Source organism: Spea bombifrons, chromosome 3, assembly GCF_027358695.1.
Source record: "Spea bombifrons isolate aSpeBom1 chromosome 3, aSpeBom1.2.pri, whole genome shotgun sequence".
In the NCBI taxonomy this organism is placed as follows: domain Eukaryota; kingdom Metazoa; phylum Chordata; class Amphibia; order Anura; family Pelobatidae; genus Spea; species Spea bombifrons.
This window is the reverse complement of record NC_071089.1, coordinates 42,693,385-42,711,881: the sequence shown is the minus strand read 5'-3', so window position 1 is coordinate 42,711,881 and position 18,497 is coordinate 42,693,385. Positions and strand designations below refer to the sequence as shown.

Here is an 18,497-nt window from a genome sequence, read left to right as displayed (position 1 = left end):
ATTATTTACTATTAAAAAAATTATAAAATATGGTGAAAAATTTAGAAAAAAATGACTGTTTCTAACTTTTAGTTGAAAAATCTTTTACTCATCTATAAAAGGTAATGAAAAAACCTGCTAAATAGATTCTACTATTTGTCCTGAGTTTAGAAATACCCAATGTTTTTATGTTTTTTTGCTTTTTTCTACCCATTATGGGGCAATAAGTACAGGTAGCGTTTTGCTATTTCAAAGCCATTTTTTCCAAATCTGGTAATTCTTCCCCCCTTGTGCCATTTCGGGTATCTTTGAACCCGGCCAATGCAATTTACCCCATCAAGTCATATATTTTTGAAAACTAGACAGCCCAGGGTATTCCAAATGCTAGTATTTTAACTCTTTCCATGCACCATATCTACCACCAGTCTTTGTCAAACTTTATGGTAGTCATTTTTTTGCATTTGTTTTGTCATACACATTTTACTTCAGGTATGAATTAAAATGTTCTCGTTTATGTCACTATCACAAAACACCCCAATATGTGTTCAGCAACATCTCCTGAGCGCAGCGATACCTCACATGAATGATTTTGCCTGGCTGTTTGGGGGCAAAAGGGCCACATTTGGGGCATGCGCATTTTTCAATGTTGAACTTTGGCATTTGGGGATCCACTGCCCATGCCCTATTTGGTACATCTTTGAGCCGGGCCATTTCAGTGTGCCCAATAAACCCATATATTTTTGAAAACTAGACACCCCAAGGTATTTCAAATGCTAGTATTTTAACTCTTTCCATGCACCATATCTACCACCAGTCTTTGTCAAACTTTGTGGTAGTCATTTTTTTGCATTTGGTTTTCCACACACATTTTAATTCAGGTATGAATTAAAATGTTCTCGTATATGTCACTATCACAAAACACCCCAATATGTGTTCAGCAACATCTCCTGAGTACAGCGATACCTCACATGAATGATTTTGCCTGGCTGTTTTGGGGCAAAAGGGCCACATTTGGGGCATGCGCTTTTTTCAATGTTGAACTTTGGCATTTGGGATCCACTGCCCATGCCCTATTTGGTACATCTTTGAGCCAGGCCATTTCAGTGTGCCCAACAAAACCATATATTTTTCAAAACTAGACACCACAGGGTATTTTAACTCTTTGCATGCACACATTTTACCACCAGCATTTTTTCAAAGTTTGCAGTAATATTTTTGTGTGTGTATTTTTCCCACACACACCTACTTTATGTATGAATTTACAGCTCCTGGTATATGCCGCTGTCACACGACACCCCATAATGTGTTCAGCAACATCTCCTGAGTGCAGTGATACCCCACATGCATGGGTGTGTCATTTTTTGGGGGAACTAAAAGGCCACATTTGGTACGTGTGCATTTTTCTAATTGGAAATTAGATGTGTGGCCATCCTTCCCCCCGTGTTATTTGGGACATTGTTGAACCCGGCCCATTCAATTTACCCCATCAAATCATACATTTTTTAAAAGTAGACACCCCACGGGCATTTAATATGCCAGTATTTTAACTCTTTCCATGCGAGAATTGTTTTAAGCTAATATGCTAATTTTAGGACTTGCTCACAAAAATATATTTTTTATATATATATATATTTTTTTTATTATTATTTTTTTTAAAAAAAATTTTAACATTTTTTTTCAACTTGGAGGTTCCCCTGATAGTGACATCAGTGGGAAATGATTTTTACATTTTACTGTTTTTTTACTATTTTTTTCTAATTATTATTAATTTTATTTTATTTTTTTATTTATTTTTACTAATCACACTGTGATTAGAAAGCTGGGCTCCATTGACTTGCATGGTGAATGCAGTACCTGTATTCAACCTGCAAGTGGAGCCAAAGTTCTCTAGATGGTCTGGACCATCTAGCGAACTTTTAAAATTTATGGTTCCTGTTACAGGACGGCGGCCATCTTCCTTGATGGCGAAGATTGCCGGCAGCTGCGGCTGTGACCGCTCTCCGGAGCGGTCACAGCCCATCAAAAGGTTAGTGTTTGGTGTCGCTGGATGCCTCCTGATCGAGGCATTCCAGCGACACCATTTAAGTTTAGGAGGCGATCGTCGATCGCCTCCTAAACGCTTTTAAAACGGGCGTCCGCCGCCATACAAAGTATGGCGGATGTTGACGCCCCGTGGAGGGGCCAGAGATGGCCCCTTCGTGCCGATCGCGGCGTTGCTGAATGCCTCGAGGTCGAGGCATTCAGCAACGCTTTCTGGGTGCAGAAAGCGATAGTAGATCGCTTTCTGCACCCGTTTAAAGACGTGCCGGTCCTGGCACGTCAATTGTCGTAAAGCACATGCTTTTCCGTGCCGTGCCAGGACCGGCAATTGTCATTAAGGGGTTAAATAAACCCTCAGTCCTCATCATTAAATTAACCCTAAACACCCCATTAACCATAACTACCCCTAAATTAACTCTAAATACCCCATCAAAACAACTACCCTAAATTAACCCTAAAGACCCCATCAACCACAGCATCCCCTAAATTAACCCTAAAGACCCCATCAACCATAACAGCCCCTAAATTAACCCTAAACACACCATTACCCACAACTGCCTCAAATTAACCCCAAACACCCCATTAACCACAGCTGCTCCTAAATTAACCCTAAACACCCCATTAAACATAGCTGCCCCTAAATTAACCCTAAACACCCTATTAACCATAACTGCCCCTAAATTAACCCTAAACACCCCATTAACCATAGCTGCCCCTAAACACCCCATTAACCATAACTGCCCCTAAATTAACCCTAAACACCCCATTAACCACAACTGCCCATAAATTAACCCCCACATCCCCTAACTTTCAGTAGCCCAAATATTAATTTTATACTTACAGTTAGATGAGTGTCACAGCCATGTGGTTCTGGAGAAGGAAGGGGCAGGCCAGTTGTCACAGTGATTACAGGGAGGGGACTGGTAAGTAGGAGCTGCTGCTGTGAGTCACTGAAACGGATTATATAATGAGGGGTATTTTTCAGAGCGTTTGCTCTGAAAAAACCCTCATTTTATAATCGATAAAAATTGATTCAACTAATCGATAATGAAATTCGTTGGCAACGATTTTCATTATCGATTTTATCGATGTTGTTGCAGCCCTAAATGTAACCATGCATGGGTTTGTCTGGTTGTAAAAGGTCACATATGGGGTACGCGCAATTCTCCTTTTTTTTCTTCTTTTTTTTCCTTGGAAGTTTGACACATGGTCATCCTGCCCCATGTGTTATACCGTATTGGCTCGAATATAGGCCGCACTTTTTTCCCCCACTTTAAGTCTTTAAAGTGGGGGTGCGGCCTATATTCGGGGTCTAGCGCCCGACGCAGCGCCCGACGCAGCGGGGTTAGGATACAGATCCCCCGCAGCGGTGCAGGGGACCTGCATCCTACTCCCCGATATGCTCAGACAGCCTCCCCTGCCAGCACTTCCCACGGTCCACACGATGCGTTTTACCTCTGCCCACCCCCGACTTACCGGAGCAGACTCCCGGGTGTCGGGGGACAAGACACCCGGGAGTCTGCTCCGGTAAGTCGAGGAGGGGGGGCAGAGGAGGACAGCGGCAGCATATCTCGGGGGGGGGGAGGAGGACAGTGGTAGCATATCTCGGGGAGGGAGGACAGTGGCAGCATATCTCGGGGGGGGAGGAGGAGGAGGACAGTGGCAGCATATCTCGGGGAGGGTGGACAGTGGCAGCATATCTCGGGGAGGGAGGACAGTGGTAGCGTATCTCGGGGGGGCGGGGAGGAGGACAGTGGCAGCATATCTCGGGGGAGAGGAGGACAGTGGTAGCATATCTCGGGGAGGGAGGACAGTGGTAGCATATCTCGGGGAGGGAGGACAGTGGCAGCATATCTCGGGGGGGGGGACAGAGTGGCAGCATGTTTTTTTTGGTGCTTTTTTAAAGAAAAAAACTTTTTCTTTAAAAAAGCACCAAACTTTTAGGGTGCGGCCTATATACGGGGGCGGCCTATATCCGAGCCAATACGGTATATTTGAAGTCAGCCAGTTCAATTATATTGTTGAATACTAGACACCCTAGGGTATTTCAAATGCTGCTATTTTAACCCTTATCATGCACACATTTTGCCATCAGCCTTTGTCAAAGTTTGTGGTGGTATATTTTGTGGATTTTTTCACACAGCTCCCACAACATCTTAGAGATACCAAATAAAAAAATTGGTAATCATTAGCTTTGTGCTGAGAAGAACTTTTGGCTATAAAATACAGAGACAGGAAAGGATGTGTGCAATTTAAGCACAATTTATGATGATTCCACTGTGCCTGTTCCTGTCAGGGGTACAGCACAGGTCCATAGGAAGCGACCTCCATGAAGGCCCTCAATATGCATATGAGGGGAGCTGATTTGGCCGATCAACTTATGCAGCCATACCTCATCATGAGGAAAACTAGTATGTGGTAAAAGAAGGTAGTAATGTACATAAATGCAGATTGCAACTCAGGCAGCCCATTTCCCTTTCAAATTCCCTTCAACCTCAAAAATGTTTGTGATGCCAAAGGGCACAGGAAGACCACAATTTTTTTTACAGTCCTGATTGACCTGATATTCCCGCCCTGTGCGTTGGCAACTGTTTTAACATACACAGAAACAAAGGTTGGAATACAGCACTCAGTAGTGAGATGGTAATTGAGCCAGGGTACCACCAAGTCATTTAATAAATCCAAAATAAAGAAGCAGAGGCTCAGCACTCAAATGTTAAGGTGATTTTATTTCACATAGGCTAATGTGAAATAAACTCACCTTACCATTTGAGTGCTGAGCGTCTGCTTGTTTATTTTGGCAACTGTTTTAAAGTATGTCATACAGTTGACAATCACCAAAAATAATTTTGTTTCTTTAGTTTATATACTCTCTTTTCTCCAATTATAGCATTAATGTTGATAGTTTGATGTTTTCACTCCTTATGGTTTAATGTTATATTTTTAAGCTTACAATATCCTAATGAAAGTCAATGCCGTTACCACTATGAAATGTGTCCATGAGCACACTTTCGCATAGAGTGGAAAATTGACTAAGTATAATTGGAGATAATAATTTTAATTATAAAAATGAACACTGGGGTGTAGATTTGGGGTATCTTAGCAGAAATGCACTTTAAAGACTTGAAGTGCAGCAGTTTATAGCGCGCAGTCATAACCATCAATGGGACCACCCCTCCTTTTCTTTGGCTGCTTTTACCCATAAGTCAATGATATGTACCATTGTATACACAGTCTGTTCCTACTTTACTTCATCCAGGAGCGCCAAAACTGCTTGTAATGGCAGCGACTACACAGGGCAACGAATGGCAGAATCCTAACAAAATTTCGGCACTTTTGAAATTCGCTTTTGTCAGTTGGAGCTGCATACACAGTCGTACATTAAAAAAACAAGTTCCAAATGCACAAATATAGGAATTATGGTTGAACAAGGACATAGCAGAATCTTTCAAAATCATGTCACCCAGACGTGTAAAAATGCCTTTGTCAGGAAGGGGTTAATAATGTACTTTAATATGTATTTTTCTCTAGTGAAGCTGTCGGGAACAGTAAATCACCCTTTAAGACACTGTAGTGGGCTGTTCATAATTTAAAAAGTTAGAAAAGAAACTTAAGATACCAATGGAAAACAAAAACGTTTTGGCACATAAAGATCTTGTCATTGTTCCTGCTGTTTGGGTTCATTAAGCATACACAATATGCAGTTATTTCAAGAGCATCAACACAGGCTGATAAAAAAAAAAGTTTCAATAGGGAATTTTTCATGAAACTGGGCATGGAAACAATGTTCTGGATAACTCAGCTCTGGAGAGCAGCTAATGAACCCGCTCAAACGAATCCATATAGTTTGGTTAAACTTCTCAGGCAGACAATACAAGAAAACATGTCTAGCAGGAACCAAGTTGACCAGGAACCAGGAGTCCCTGGCCTTCATTTCTACTGCTGTCTGATCGTCAATTCCTCGAGATCTTGGGGGTAAACATAGATCCTGGGGGGAAAATCTTGCTAAACACAAATCCAACAAAGACGACAAGACACACCAGTTAGGATACAACCAAAGAACACATTCTTTATTGGGGAACCAAGGTTTTTATGGACTGTAGAAAGATGGTAACTCAGGTACCTAGAAACCCAAGTTGAATTGCCTGCTGTTAACTCCAGCCAATGGGCATCAAGCACATAGGGCAGAGTGACCAAAGAGTTATATTCAACAGGGACCAGTTGAATATATATAACCAATCAGAATAAGAAGGAGGTAACAGGTTAGCTGTAATGTAAGAATTAGGTGGTAGAAAAGTGGAAAATTAAGCTACATTTCATTATTTGTAATAATTTTGGATTACTGACCTGATCAAAAAGCTGCTTGCCTGTTGTGTTGGGTTGTATTGCAAACTCCAACTCTGCATCCATAGTGGTCACGCGAACGTTGACCTGAAAAACAAAGTTTGTTAACCACCATTAGCACTGCACTGGTTCCTATACATCTGATTGTATCACTTTAGTGCCAAAAGATAAAACATTCTTGTTTCCGTCGACACAAACCTAGGGACACTAACCTAGATTAAGACAGAGGAAAACTGCTCAGTTATCATAAATATTGCAGTAGAGAACTGTTAGTGTTTGACATGGAGTTCACAAAAACAGATTATATGGTTTTTGAGATTTTCCAACTGCCTATGTATAACGCACAACAAGCAAAATTGATTCTGACAAAATTTTGCTTAGCTATAGAAGCTCCCGATGTGCAATGCTTTTGCTGGAGTTGCTTTCAGTGAGTCGTTAAGAAGTAGTTAAATAAGAAGTTCAGTTTTTGAGAGATTGAATTTTAGGAATCGTGCAGACATCTACTTAAAACCAGAGACAAGGTAAGAGTAACACAATCAGAGAGGAACATTGAGAGCTCAAGGGAGGAAAGGTAGATCTATGTGTCATCAGCAAACCAAAGAATGAGATAAGTTTGACAAGGAAGGCGATGTAAGGTGGGAACAGGAGTCCTACAGCTGAGCTTTGGGGTACACCAACTGAGTGGAGTTATTATTACAGAAGACACTGAAGGTGCAATGTGAGAGGTACAATATGAACCAACTAGACTTCAGTAACACACCCCAAACGGCCACCTTGTGATCTATTGAAGCAGATATGACATTGTATATATATACTGCTATACTGATTCAATAAATCATAAGGTATGCTGGATGTATTGGGCACCTGAACCCTGTTCACAGCCGTGCCCAATATTCAGATGCCTGGTTTCAGGCAAACTAAAAAAAAACAATACATGCTTCAACCAGCATGTGCTAAAATGCATTGGAGTCTGTGCAAAATGGGTTCATTTGAGTTCATCCTCCCGCCGGAATAAAACATTCAAAAAGCTTATGCAACTTTGCATCTTTTTTATATTTGCCCAATAAAATGTATTAACTTTAACTAAAAGCTGGTGGGGATTGTGACAGGTGGAGAGGCCATCAACCCCTTCCATGTTTCATGACCCTCTATGCCAGCTTTAATGACAGCATAGAACATCACATCTTCAGTAGCTAGTTTCAAGTGCAGGGGACTATCAGTTGCAGAAGCATTGCACAAGCACAACTTCTTTTAATTATGAAAGACTGGTATTTAACTATACAAGAGCTTTCAGTAAACCATTAGCAGTCTCAAAAAATGTTATAAATTAGTAAAATATGCCAGTTTGCTAACATATCATCACCTGAAAAAATGGAAAACAGGGGATCAGAAATTGTGCCACAACTCTTCTACTACCCCTAGCCCCCAGCAACCTCCCCCTAACATGTCAACACATCCTCAATAAAAAATAAAAAATAAATGCATAAACACTCATTTTCATAAATTCCTTTTTTGCACAAAAATGGGCAGGTGAGCATTTGTAAATACCATCACTCTCAGAATCATAGCAGTAATGGGAGTTGTAATCCACAAAAGTACACTAGAAGTACAAAAGCGAGATTTTGTTTCTTTAGTATATTTCTGGCACTTAACTAAATATGTGCGCTTACCCTGCCATATGTAATGTACCATCACTTTGTGAGATCCGCATTTTACACAATACGCCCTGCAGCTTTCAAAAGACATTTAAAACCAAAAAATAAAAAAAACTGTTCATGTAGGGGAATTTCTGTAATCTGAGATGCAGCTTAATACTTTTTGGGGTATATATATACTTTGTGGGTTATCCATGTTTTTTGTGGGGTTTTTTGTCTGCTATTACAGACCAGCATTTAACTATAAAAAAATGCAGTACAGATTCTTTGTCTCTGATGAAATCCTGGTAATAATTACGTTCAAGATTTGAAACCCATCTGCTAGGTTCTCAAAATAACTTTGGAAGTATGTAACTGGATCTATATTAAATGAGATCTGTTAGAGTTAAACTACTATGTGAGGGATATATATACAGTATCCACTAAGTAAATGAACCTCACCAATTGTGTGTCCATACTTCTATCCCTACCCAACTGGCCATAAGAAATCTATTTTTACAATTATCAGAGTTTTCTTTACATCCCTACCTTTGGAGAAACTGAATTCCGAAAGACACTTAATATAGAGTGACACCACAGCAGCCAAAATTTGCAGGCTAGACATTTACAAATGCATGCTGCTAAATCTTCCCAGGAGTTAATTTTACTACCAGAAAAGCAAAGTGGGTTGAATAATTGAACAATTTTGTAAAAAAGAATTAGATTTTGTTTACACAGTTGAATGAGAATTTGTGCATCATGTTCTCTATTAATGAATAAGCACTCATATCATAGTGGTTCTCTAACTATGGTCCTCGGGTCATCAGTGTTCCCTAGGACCTTCAGGACACAAAGAGTGTAATAAAGAAGTTAGCTTTAAAAAATGTGCACAGGACAGAAAATGAGATAAATAGGAAAGACAGAAAACACAAATTAATAATTAAGAAGATGAAAAAAATCAATAATAGAATAGTAGGCAATAAAGTGATATATACACACACAACAGAAATATTGATTGAATTTAAGCTACTACTGTTTTATTCACTTTTTTTTTTATGTTTCACCTGGACTAGACCGTTTCTCTAACTGCTTATGGCATATAAGCAGTTAGAGAAACGGTCTAGTGGTCTAAGGACATGCTTGAAATCTACAGGCAGGCCTATTTCCCTGTTGAATGTTGATCTAAAGCTGTTCTCTAAAATTCTTGCTATGCGCATGGGACGGTTTCTCCCAGGCTTGATTCATCCTGACCAGTCGGGGTTTGTGCCTGGTAGGGAGTGTAGGGATGGGACTCTGAGGGCAGTGAATTTGATACACTTTAAAAGTGACCATTAATTGATTTATCACCCAAAAAATGCAAGAATGTGTCATAAAAAGTATAAATGATACTTATATTGCTTCTCAATTGCCAAATTGGATCCCCATCTGTCAAAATGTCATATCAACATGTGAAAAACAAAAAATAAGAAATAATAGTGCTTTCCATAAATATATATATCCGGTGTTTCCCCCTAAGTGGTATCTCACTCACATAAATTTGAGCAATAAGTTTACTCAGACTTTTTCAAATACACGGCAATAGGCTCCAACTTGTCGCTTACTTGTCGGATTACTTTGAGAGATTCTCTCCAGATCTCTTCCTTGATCGATTTATCCGTCGACACGACAACAACACGGAAAGAAAAGTACAAAATGGAGAGGCAGAAAGGTAAAGTATACAGACATTTTTTATGTTTAAAAAATGTAGTATGCTCACATTTAAAATCTGTCTCTCTGTATGTGAGCATACTGCATTTTTTTTTAAACATTAAAAACGTCTGTATACTTTACCTTTCTGCCTCTCCTCTCGTACTTTTCGTTCCGTGTTGTTGATTATTTTCAGTCCTCCTCGTTACTATATGAGTTGTGTTTTTTTTTTCTTTTCCTTTTATCTGATTAGAGTCCGATAAAACCCACTCAAACGTATTAACAATAAGTAAATGGCACTCTTTTAAAATTAATTCATATTATTTTGGTGGGTTTCATTGGTGCAGGGTGACTGCTAAACACAAAGATCTGTCCAAACAAGCTATTGTTGCAAATCGCAATAAAACTGCCGTATGTGTGAAAATAGAGCAATAGGGCAGCTAGCTCTTTTTCTTTTCAGACCACACAGCTGGAACAAATGAATGTTTCTACAGGACAGTAATTAATTTTTTTTTTTTAAATCATTAAAATAATAATTTAATTCACTGGCATTAATAACATGTTCAAGAGGCCCCTAAGAGGACCTCTAACCATTTAAAAAAATATATATATATATATAAAAAATGAAATAAAAAAAAAATATATAAAAAAATTACTTTTTTAAAAAAAAAAAAAAAACCCTTACATCCCATTGCCCTAACAAAACATCTACCCAGTATACCCCTCCTGCCCCTGTTCACAACCACCAAACCCATTAAGCCATAAGCATAAAAATTCTACGAATTTGTACACCTTATAGTATGTTCCCTGTAAGTGCTGGAAAAGTATGGGAAATCTATATAAATTAGGTATTTCTGAAATCAGGACACCTGAATTGATAAACTTGGAGGGGATTTTCCATCACTTTACCTAATTTTGTGGATTCAGAGGGAAAATTTAAAAACAATTAGGTGTTTTTTTCTAATTTTTGCTAGTTTTTACTAAATTTCTCATTTAACATTTTCAGCTAATCATCCAACTATGGTATCAAAAGAAAGCTCTCTTGAAAAAACAATATATAGTTTACATGGGTACACTATTCGCAGGAAAAGAGAATAATCCGACATAGCGTAAAAATGGCAAAAGTGCTCCGGGACTTGAGGGGTTAAAAGGGGTTAAAACAAGCTATTGCCACATAGCTTTGTTGTTGTTTCCATTCCAGTTCTTTGCATTGTTATTAGCTTGTCTGTCACATATTGAAAAGTATATTTTATTAGCTTTATGCTCTGTCTCTTTAAAACTTCAGTCTAACATTTTCTTCACAATGGCAATTCACCTGTCATATTTAATAGAATGTCATTTAAATGAGGCACCTATGTTATAAGCCGTTGCATTAACAAATCTATATTGGAATATGCTAGAGCAACAAGTACAGCTTTTACAAATAGATAGATACAAGTGTTAACTTCTGCTAAAATAAGAGTTCAGAGCCTACGACTGCTAAAGAGTACACCACTGGGGGGGAAAAAAACAGAACGTTTACATAACCAAATGTAACCAACTAACCAAAAAAGTTTTCTGTGTAGGCCCCTTTTGCAAAAATAGTCTATCATTAACCTTACAACTGCTCACGATTGGACATTGCCCTTTAAATCATTTAGCCAGGTTCCTGTGTACCTAGGGTGTGTGGGTAAAGTAATACAATACACATAGCTGTGTCCTGATACTCCCAGTGAATCATACTCTAACTATAACTAATGATAAGTCATCTGAGATACAACTACATTAATTTTACATCCTACCACCAGTAAGTGTATGAATCAGAGTATCATTTTATATGAGCATTGACATTTAGCAATTTAATGAGTATAGAACATATTAATGGGGCAGTTTACTGTCCCTGACAGCCCCACTAGAATGTATATTAAAGGAGCTCCATAAGTACCTACTCAAAGTTCAAAGTACAGCTTTGCAGATGCTCTTCTCCTCAATGGTCTAAAGATTCTTGTCACCAATTGGCTGCGTGAATGGATATCAATGAAAGGGTTCTGAATGGATCCCAAATCAGCCAGAACTGGAGTAACTGGAGGTAAAATAGCTGGGAGGTGGGCAAACGCATATAGGGGGATTCTGCAGGGGCGCACCATAAAAATTTAAACAAGCCATGCTATCATATGCTGTAAAGTCAATATGATGGCTGGGGTGTCCTGTAAAATGGATGTTTATATTCCAATTTATGCTCTGTTCTTTTGGGTAAGAAATGGATAAATGTCCAGATGTTTCTAAAGAAGTGATACAAAGTACCAATGTGAACTTCTAGACATCAGTTGACTGAAGCTGATGAGCACTTATTAGTTTTAGACGGTGCTCCATTGCTCACTTGGTCATGTTAAAAACATGACATGCTGGTCATGTTAAAAACTTTTTTTAAATAAAAAATACAGTATTAATTAATTTATAATTTATTTTTTTTCCAGTTGACATACAGGTTTACAAAACTCGTGAAATAAATATTCTTGCCAAGAAATACATTTTTTGTGGGCGTCTTTTTAAAGTGGGAGGTGCCACATACAGGATCTGCCCCAGTTGCCAAACACTCCAGGTATGCCCCTTGGCCAAACTGTTGGCAGTTACGTTGTTTTATGAAATGCAAACATACCTATACATATATATGTATAGGTATGTTTGCATTTCATAAAACAATGTAACTGCCAACAGTTTGGCCAAGGCAGTGTTGACTGGAAAAGAGAATGAGTGCTTCAACCAGTGTCCCAATACTGCAGACAACTGTTATGGCTTTACAATACTCATCACATGGTCCTGCAGATTTTCTAAAAGCTGCTAAACCTAGGTTGTCTAATGCAACCATGAAACAAAATAGAGAGCAATTAGGCAGCTCAAATAAAAGAGGTGATGTTTGATTTAACAATGTCTGGCATCCTATCTGTTTACAATGGAGGACAACACTAAGCCAGGAGATATTGTAGCTACACAACATTACACTACAAGAATTTAAAACAGCTTCTAAAACCAGTCAAACGACTCTCCATGGGATATTAGCATATGTGTAGGATAATATCTAAGGTAGGGTTTTTTTCATTCATACATTTTTAGAAAGGATTGGTCTTCTAACCCATATTTCCAATGTGAATGCATTTTGTCATCTGTAGATTAGACATGAAAGGTTAAACATAATACTGGAGACTCCTGACTCATGCTCCTCATAAAAGCACAGGACAGTAAACGTGAATTGCCATTTTATCAAATTATATGTTAGTGTGTTATATTGTACAAATCCAATTAATAGAAAAACACTAACTAACTTGCAGATATGTAATTAAATATTGTATAACTTGCCTATTCTTATATTGCTGCAAGAACAACACTTGAAATAAAGGATAATTTAAGAGCAGCAGAGAAACACAGAAAAATCATAATTACACATCTTAATCAAAATAAATTCTGGCTAGCTTCTTAGAGATAGTAAAGCAAGTAGCACACTCCCTGCCACACAAGTTTCAGAAAACGTCAATACAAGATGATCAGCATACTAGCCAATGTAGTTTCCACTCTGGCATACAGGATCGTCATAAGGGGAAGAACTTATCTCTCTTAATAATGGCAGGCCTGTGGTTAATGTAATGTAATGTAAATAAATAGCTTCGGTGGGTGATGATGAGTGCTTGTGTACTTTTTTGCTTGCATTTCATTGTATTTTTGCAGGTTATCCTTCCACTGTATGCACCTCAGCTCTTATACGTTATGTTTTCTTTTCATTCGGTGTGCTCCTCTATATTGTTTTTGCTTTTATTGGAGATCAGTAGAGCCCAAGGTTTTAAACCATGGTCACCAGAAAATGCACAAAGAAACTAATGACATCCCCTGTCCATTAAACGTTAAATGAGAAATATAGCCCTATGACATTTACATATATACATATACACACACCTGAAGTTGAAGCATTACTGTTTCGTTAAGACATATAAGAGAAAACCAGTGCAATACTAGAGTGATTCATCTGACAATACATATATATATATATATATATATATATATATATATATAAATCACTCTAAATTCCAGAGCCAGGACTTGAACATATTTTTTTATGTTTGTCTCGTGACTACAATGTAATTGCAGAATTTCTCATTGTCTTGAATCCTTTAGTTACTTGTACAAACAAATTCCACATTGCAATTGTAATTCTTTTATGGATAACATGTGCACTGTGCAAGCATTGACATCCTGATAACATTCAGCCCACTGTTTAGTTCTATTGTTCCAAAAAGAATTTACGCTCTGCTCTGTTATTGGGTGATTTTTATTAAAGGAACCCCATGCACATATATAAACAGTTTCTTATAAGAAGCACTCTCTTATAAACATTTCCATTTAGCAATCCATGTTGTATTTCACCCATGCTATACCCCAATGAATGGGCATAATTGCAGAAAGTGTCAGTTAGCAGCATTGTTATTTGTGCATTTTCACAAATGCTTCTGCTTTAGTGTACAATAGACATACATTTAATAACGTACCCAGAATAAAGCTGGAAGAGACATATACACATGTAAGTATGTTATACAATAAATAAATCTATTTTATGTGACATCAACAGATTGTAAATAACATACAGTATATTTATACCTAGGAGTTTGTCACAGAATCTCAGAATCTGAACAGTAAGCTCATGCTGGATTATCAAATCACACAGGAGCTAACCCCTTAATATTTTACTCAGATTTAATCATATACGTGGTCTCCTAACTGGTGGTTTTCTGCTATATCACATTTTAAATCTCTACAGGTTAATTCTGAATACCTCCAGATAAGTAATTCATAAATTTCCATGCCTATATTGGAAATGCAGTTAACTGTTCACATGTGGTTGATGAGATAAGTCTTGTATGATTCTCTACTAGGTTTAAAGGACAAGAAGGTTTTTATTCAAATACCATTTATTATATTAACTAATTAACTATAAAAAAAAACCCCTTTTCTCACTTTTATTTTATTTTATTGAAAAGCTAATGGAAACCCTGCTAAATAGATTCTACTATTTGTCCTGAGTTTAGAAATACCCAATGTTTTTAGGTTTTTTTGCTTTTTTTCTGCAAATTATTGTAAATAAGTAAAAGTAGCATATTGCTATTTCAAAACCATTTTTCCAAAGCTGGTCATTCTGCCCCATGTGCTATTTTGAGTATCTTTGAAGTCGTCCAATGCAAATTTACCCCATCAAACCATATATTTTGGAAAACTAGACACCCCAGGGTATTTCAAATGCTGGTATTTTAACCCTTTCCATGCACCAATTCTACTACCACCCTTTGTCAAACTTGGGTTTGTTTGGAAGGTAAAACGCCACATTTCAGAAGTGCGCATTTTTTTTTACTTGGAACTTTTACATCTAGTTCTTACTATTGCCCCCATGTTTGTGGTAGTATTTTTTTTTCCCCCCCACACAAATTGTAGTTCGGGAACACAGCGGAGTCACGGGAAGTGACGTAAAATCAAGTGACTTCGCTGGGCGGAACAAGAGAAGAGATTCTGTGAGGGAGCAACGCGAAGGCAGCCTTACGGGAGTGCGCAGGATTACCGGGACCCACAGGTACAGTGTCTGACCGCCCGCTCCTGCCCGCAACACCAGAAAGACCGCCCACATCCCAATGCAGCCGTCTAGTCTGGAGACCCTCTAGTGAACTTTCCCAACTCCGTTATTTTTTTAAACGACGCGCCGGCATCTTGCGAGTGGCAAAATAACTTGCAGTGGCGGTTGTGACCGCTCTCCAGAGCGGTCACAGCACGTCCTGGGATGAGTGTCCGTTGTTGTTGCTGAATGGCTCGTGATCGAGGCATTTCGGCTACACCATTGAAGTTTAGGAGGCGATAAACTCTTTTAAAAACAGTGTATTGCGGATGTTGACTCCCTGGGGAGGGGCCAGACATGGCCCCTGATGCCGATTTCTGTGTTGCCGAATACCTCGACATTGAGGCGCTACAGCAACACCGTTTAAGAGAAGAAAGTGATCGTGTTTACGCTTGTTTAATGAAATGAAGTGCCAGGCACGTCATTGGACGTTAAGGGGTTAATAAACTAATGAAGATGAGCATTACAGACGCATTTGAAAAAAATTCCCATCTATAAGTTCTATTCAACGGAAAACTGCTATGGACACTATTACAATAATTATTTTTGGAATTAATTACCCTTTAAAAGGAAATTAAAATAATTGTCACCATTTGTCTGAACTACTATCTATAAACCACCTCAATTCTTTGTTTTCTTTGCAAGGACATTTGGTGCTATCACCCTAGCGATCAATGGAATGTTCCTCCATTTGTCACCATACTTGCTTTATGTAAAATATAATCCATTGCATTCCACATTTTTGTAAGAACTTTTATTGGCAAGTGGATGCTGCACAATAAAGAAGGAAATAACATGTGCAAATATTCTTCCCCGGGAAATTAAAATTTTAAATTAATAAGCATTATAGTTACAGAAAAAAATGTATGACAACCCATTTGAAGTTATTTTATTATTGCCTTTTATTGAGCACATATGTGCTTAAATGCTTAGCAAAAGTATTAGGGATACACAATCCAGAATAGTCAAAATTCCTCAATCCTTCATAGACTCTTTAAAACTCACAAAAACATCATTATAGAAAAAATAATAATTCTATTAAGGTAACATTTATACCGAATATCATAAAAATTTACATACATTCATATATATATATACTTACTGGTTTCGGCATTGTTTTTTCTTTTTCCTGGCAAACTTCTTTGCCTTGAATTAAAAAGTATATAAAATCCGCTGCGTCCTAAAACATAAATGGAATGGTAGTGAAAATAAGGAATGTTTTCTAAATGACAAAATAACTACACCTATGTCTTGGTTTAAAGTACTCTTCTGAAGTCTATGAATCATATACAAGATGAGCAGGTAGTTCCAAGTAGCTGTGAAGAAAAGGCCTCACCCAGTCAAAGAAGTCCAATTGCAACCTTTAAAAGGTCGTTTGTTTTACCACACCCAGAAAACTAAACATTTTCATATCTAAGGTTTGGGTCGAAATATTTACCAGCTTTGAGAATTAATTCTTCCCTAAAGGGAGATCACCTTGTCACAAAGTTGAACAATCTGCATGAACATGTTATTGGTTCTTATGGTGAGTGCTCCAATTTTATGACTTTGCTCTAGAAAAACCCTAAAAGTGTCTGCAGATAGACAACATCTGGCCATCTCTCTTCAATAGACAGCAACCTGCGCTAGCTGGTTGGCCTAGTAAGGCAGCCCGTTTCATCACCAAAACATTTCTTGTGACAGAAGAGACAGAAGAAGGGTTTGGATAGTTTAGGACAATCAGAATTTTTAACTGTATGTAATTAATTATAATTAATGTAGTGAATCCTACACGTGTATAGAAGAGATATTAAATACTTTAAATTATTTAGCCTTTTTGCTTTATGCACTTCAATGAATTACGTGAAAACGGAAGAAAACGATTCCAAACACAAGGATGTAATTATCGATGATGGGAATACACCTTTATAGTTTACAACATCATCTCCACCCGTCCCGATTTATGTAACGTGTTCCTCAACTTTCACAATTTATATAGCTTCAGTACCGCTGTCCTAGTTTCCCTCACATTTTCGGAAACTCTAAACTTTTTCGAAGGAAGAACATACCTCAAAGCTTGATAAATATAACACGTATCGCAAAGTATAATACATATGCCACCTTATTCTCAATTTACATCACATTAAAAATCCCGAAGTCGGGGCGTGTACGTATAAAAAAAACATTTATAGTTGGTTAAATTTACGTTGTTAAGAAGTCCTTATTAAACAATCTTTCATAATTAAACGTGCAGGTGTAAAGTGTACCAACTTCAGCAGCCGGTGCCACAAGGGTACAATGCTAATGCTGTTAACACCTGTTGTAATACTGTTCTTATTGACAATACAAAATCTGGCACGTTCAATAGAGACGTTTAACGATCAGAAACCATTAAAACAGACATATCGAACAGACTTGCAGACTTACTCAATTATTTTTAGTTACGCAGACAGCTTTCTTTCGCCACCCTACCCTTGGTGATCTCTCCTTGGGTGCTTCTCTCCTACCCTCTGGCTGCAATATGGCTGACTCGCCAATTTAGCCCCATAGGTCCCTCCCTCCTGCCACTCCCTCCACTGAACTCTGTTGCGAAAGTGTTACGGCTTACCTGCCTCTCCCTGCTAGTCACAAACCGCCTGTTGCTTCATGCCTGAGAATTACCTATAAGTGGCCATTAGAGAACCAGAGGGGTCTGAACTGAGAATCTACGCGCCATCAATGAGGCTGAATCGTCGCCACTATCCTGCTGAATACGTATTTCACCCCTGTTTTGACACCCCTGTGTGTGCCAGGTAAAAGTGGAGGCACGCAACTGCACATTTGCAGTTTGGCTTTTCTTGTGGTTTGCCTTTCCTGTGGCTACAGTGGACACATCAGCATGTAGTATATGCATAAAGTCGAAGGGTTTGTTTTTTTAAAGAATGTGTCGCGTTACACAGCTACTTTTGAATTCAAGAATACGTTTTTATGTTATGTACAGCTCAAGATGTTGAACAAATACACCTCAGATTTTGACTGAAGTACTATTAAACGCCAGAATTTATTATTGTGATGCCTAATGGCAGTGCACCAGAGTATTATTTTTGGGGGGGGCAGAAAAAATCTAGACTGGATTATCTATTTGGGACAGCAATGATACCCTTTATAGGAACCAGAGGTGTAACCACAAACCACAGGGCCCCAGTGCAAAAATGTGCCCCCAAACT

General features: G+C 38.3%; 1 protein-coding gene across 1 annotated transcript in view; it reads right to left on the bottom strand.

The window, feature by feature from the left end:
- Positions 1-17,852, bottom strand: part of EZR (ezrin) — a 72,413-nt gene extending 54,561 nt beyond the window's left edge. The window contains exons 1-3 of the mRNA XM_053460874.1: positions 17,719-17,852; positions 16,415-16,492; positions 6,367-6,450 (exon numbers count right to left, since the gene is read on the bottom strand). Of these exons, the coding sequence (XP_053316849.1) occupies positions 6,367-6,450; positions 16,415-16,426 (96 nt within the window). The 5' untranslated portion in view covers positions 16,427-16,492; positions 17,719-17,852. The remainder of the gene's footprint in view (positions 1-6,366; positions 6,451-16,414; positions 16,493-17,718) is intronic.
- Positions 17,853-18,497: the final 645 nt, after the last annotated feature.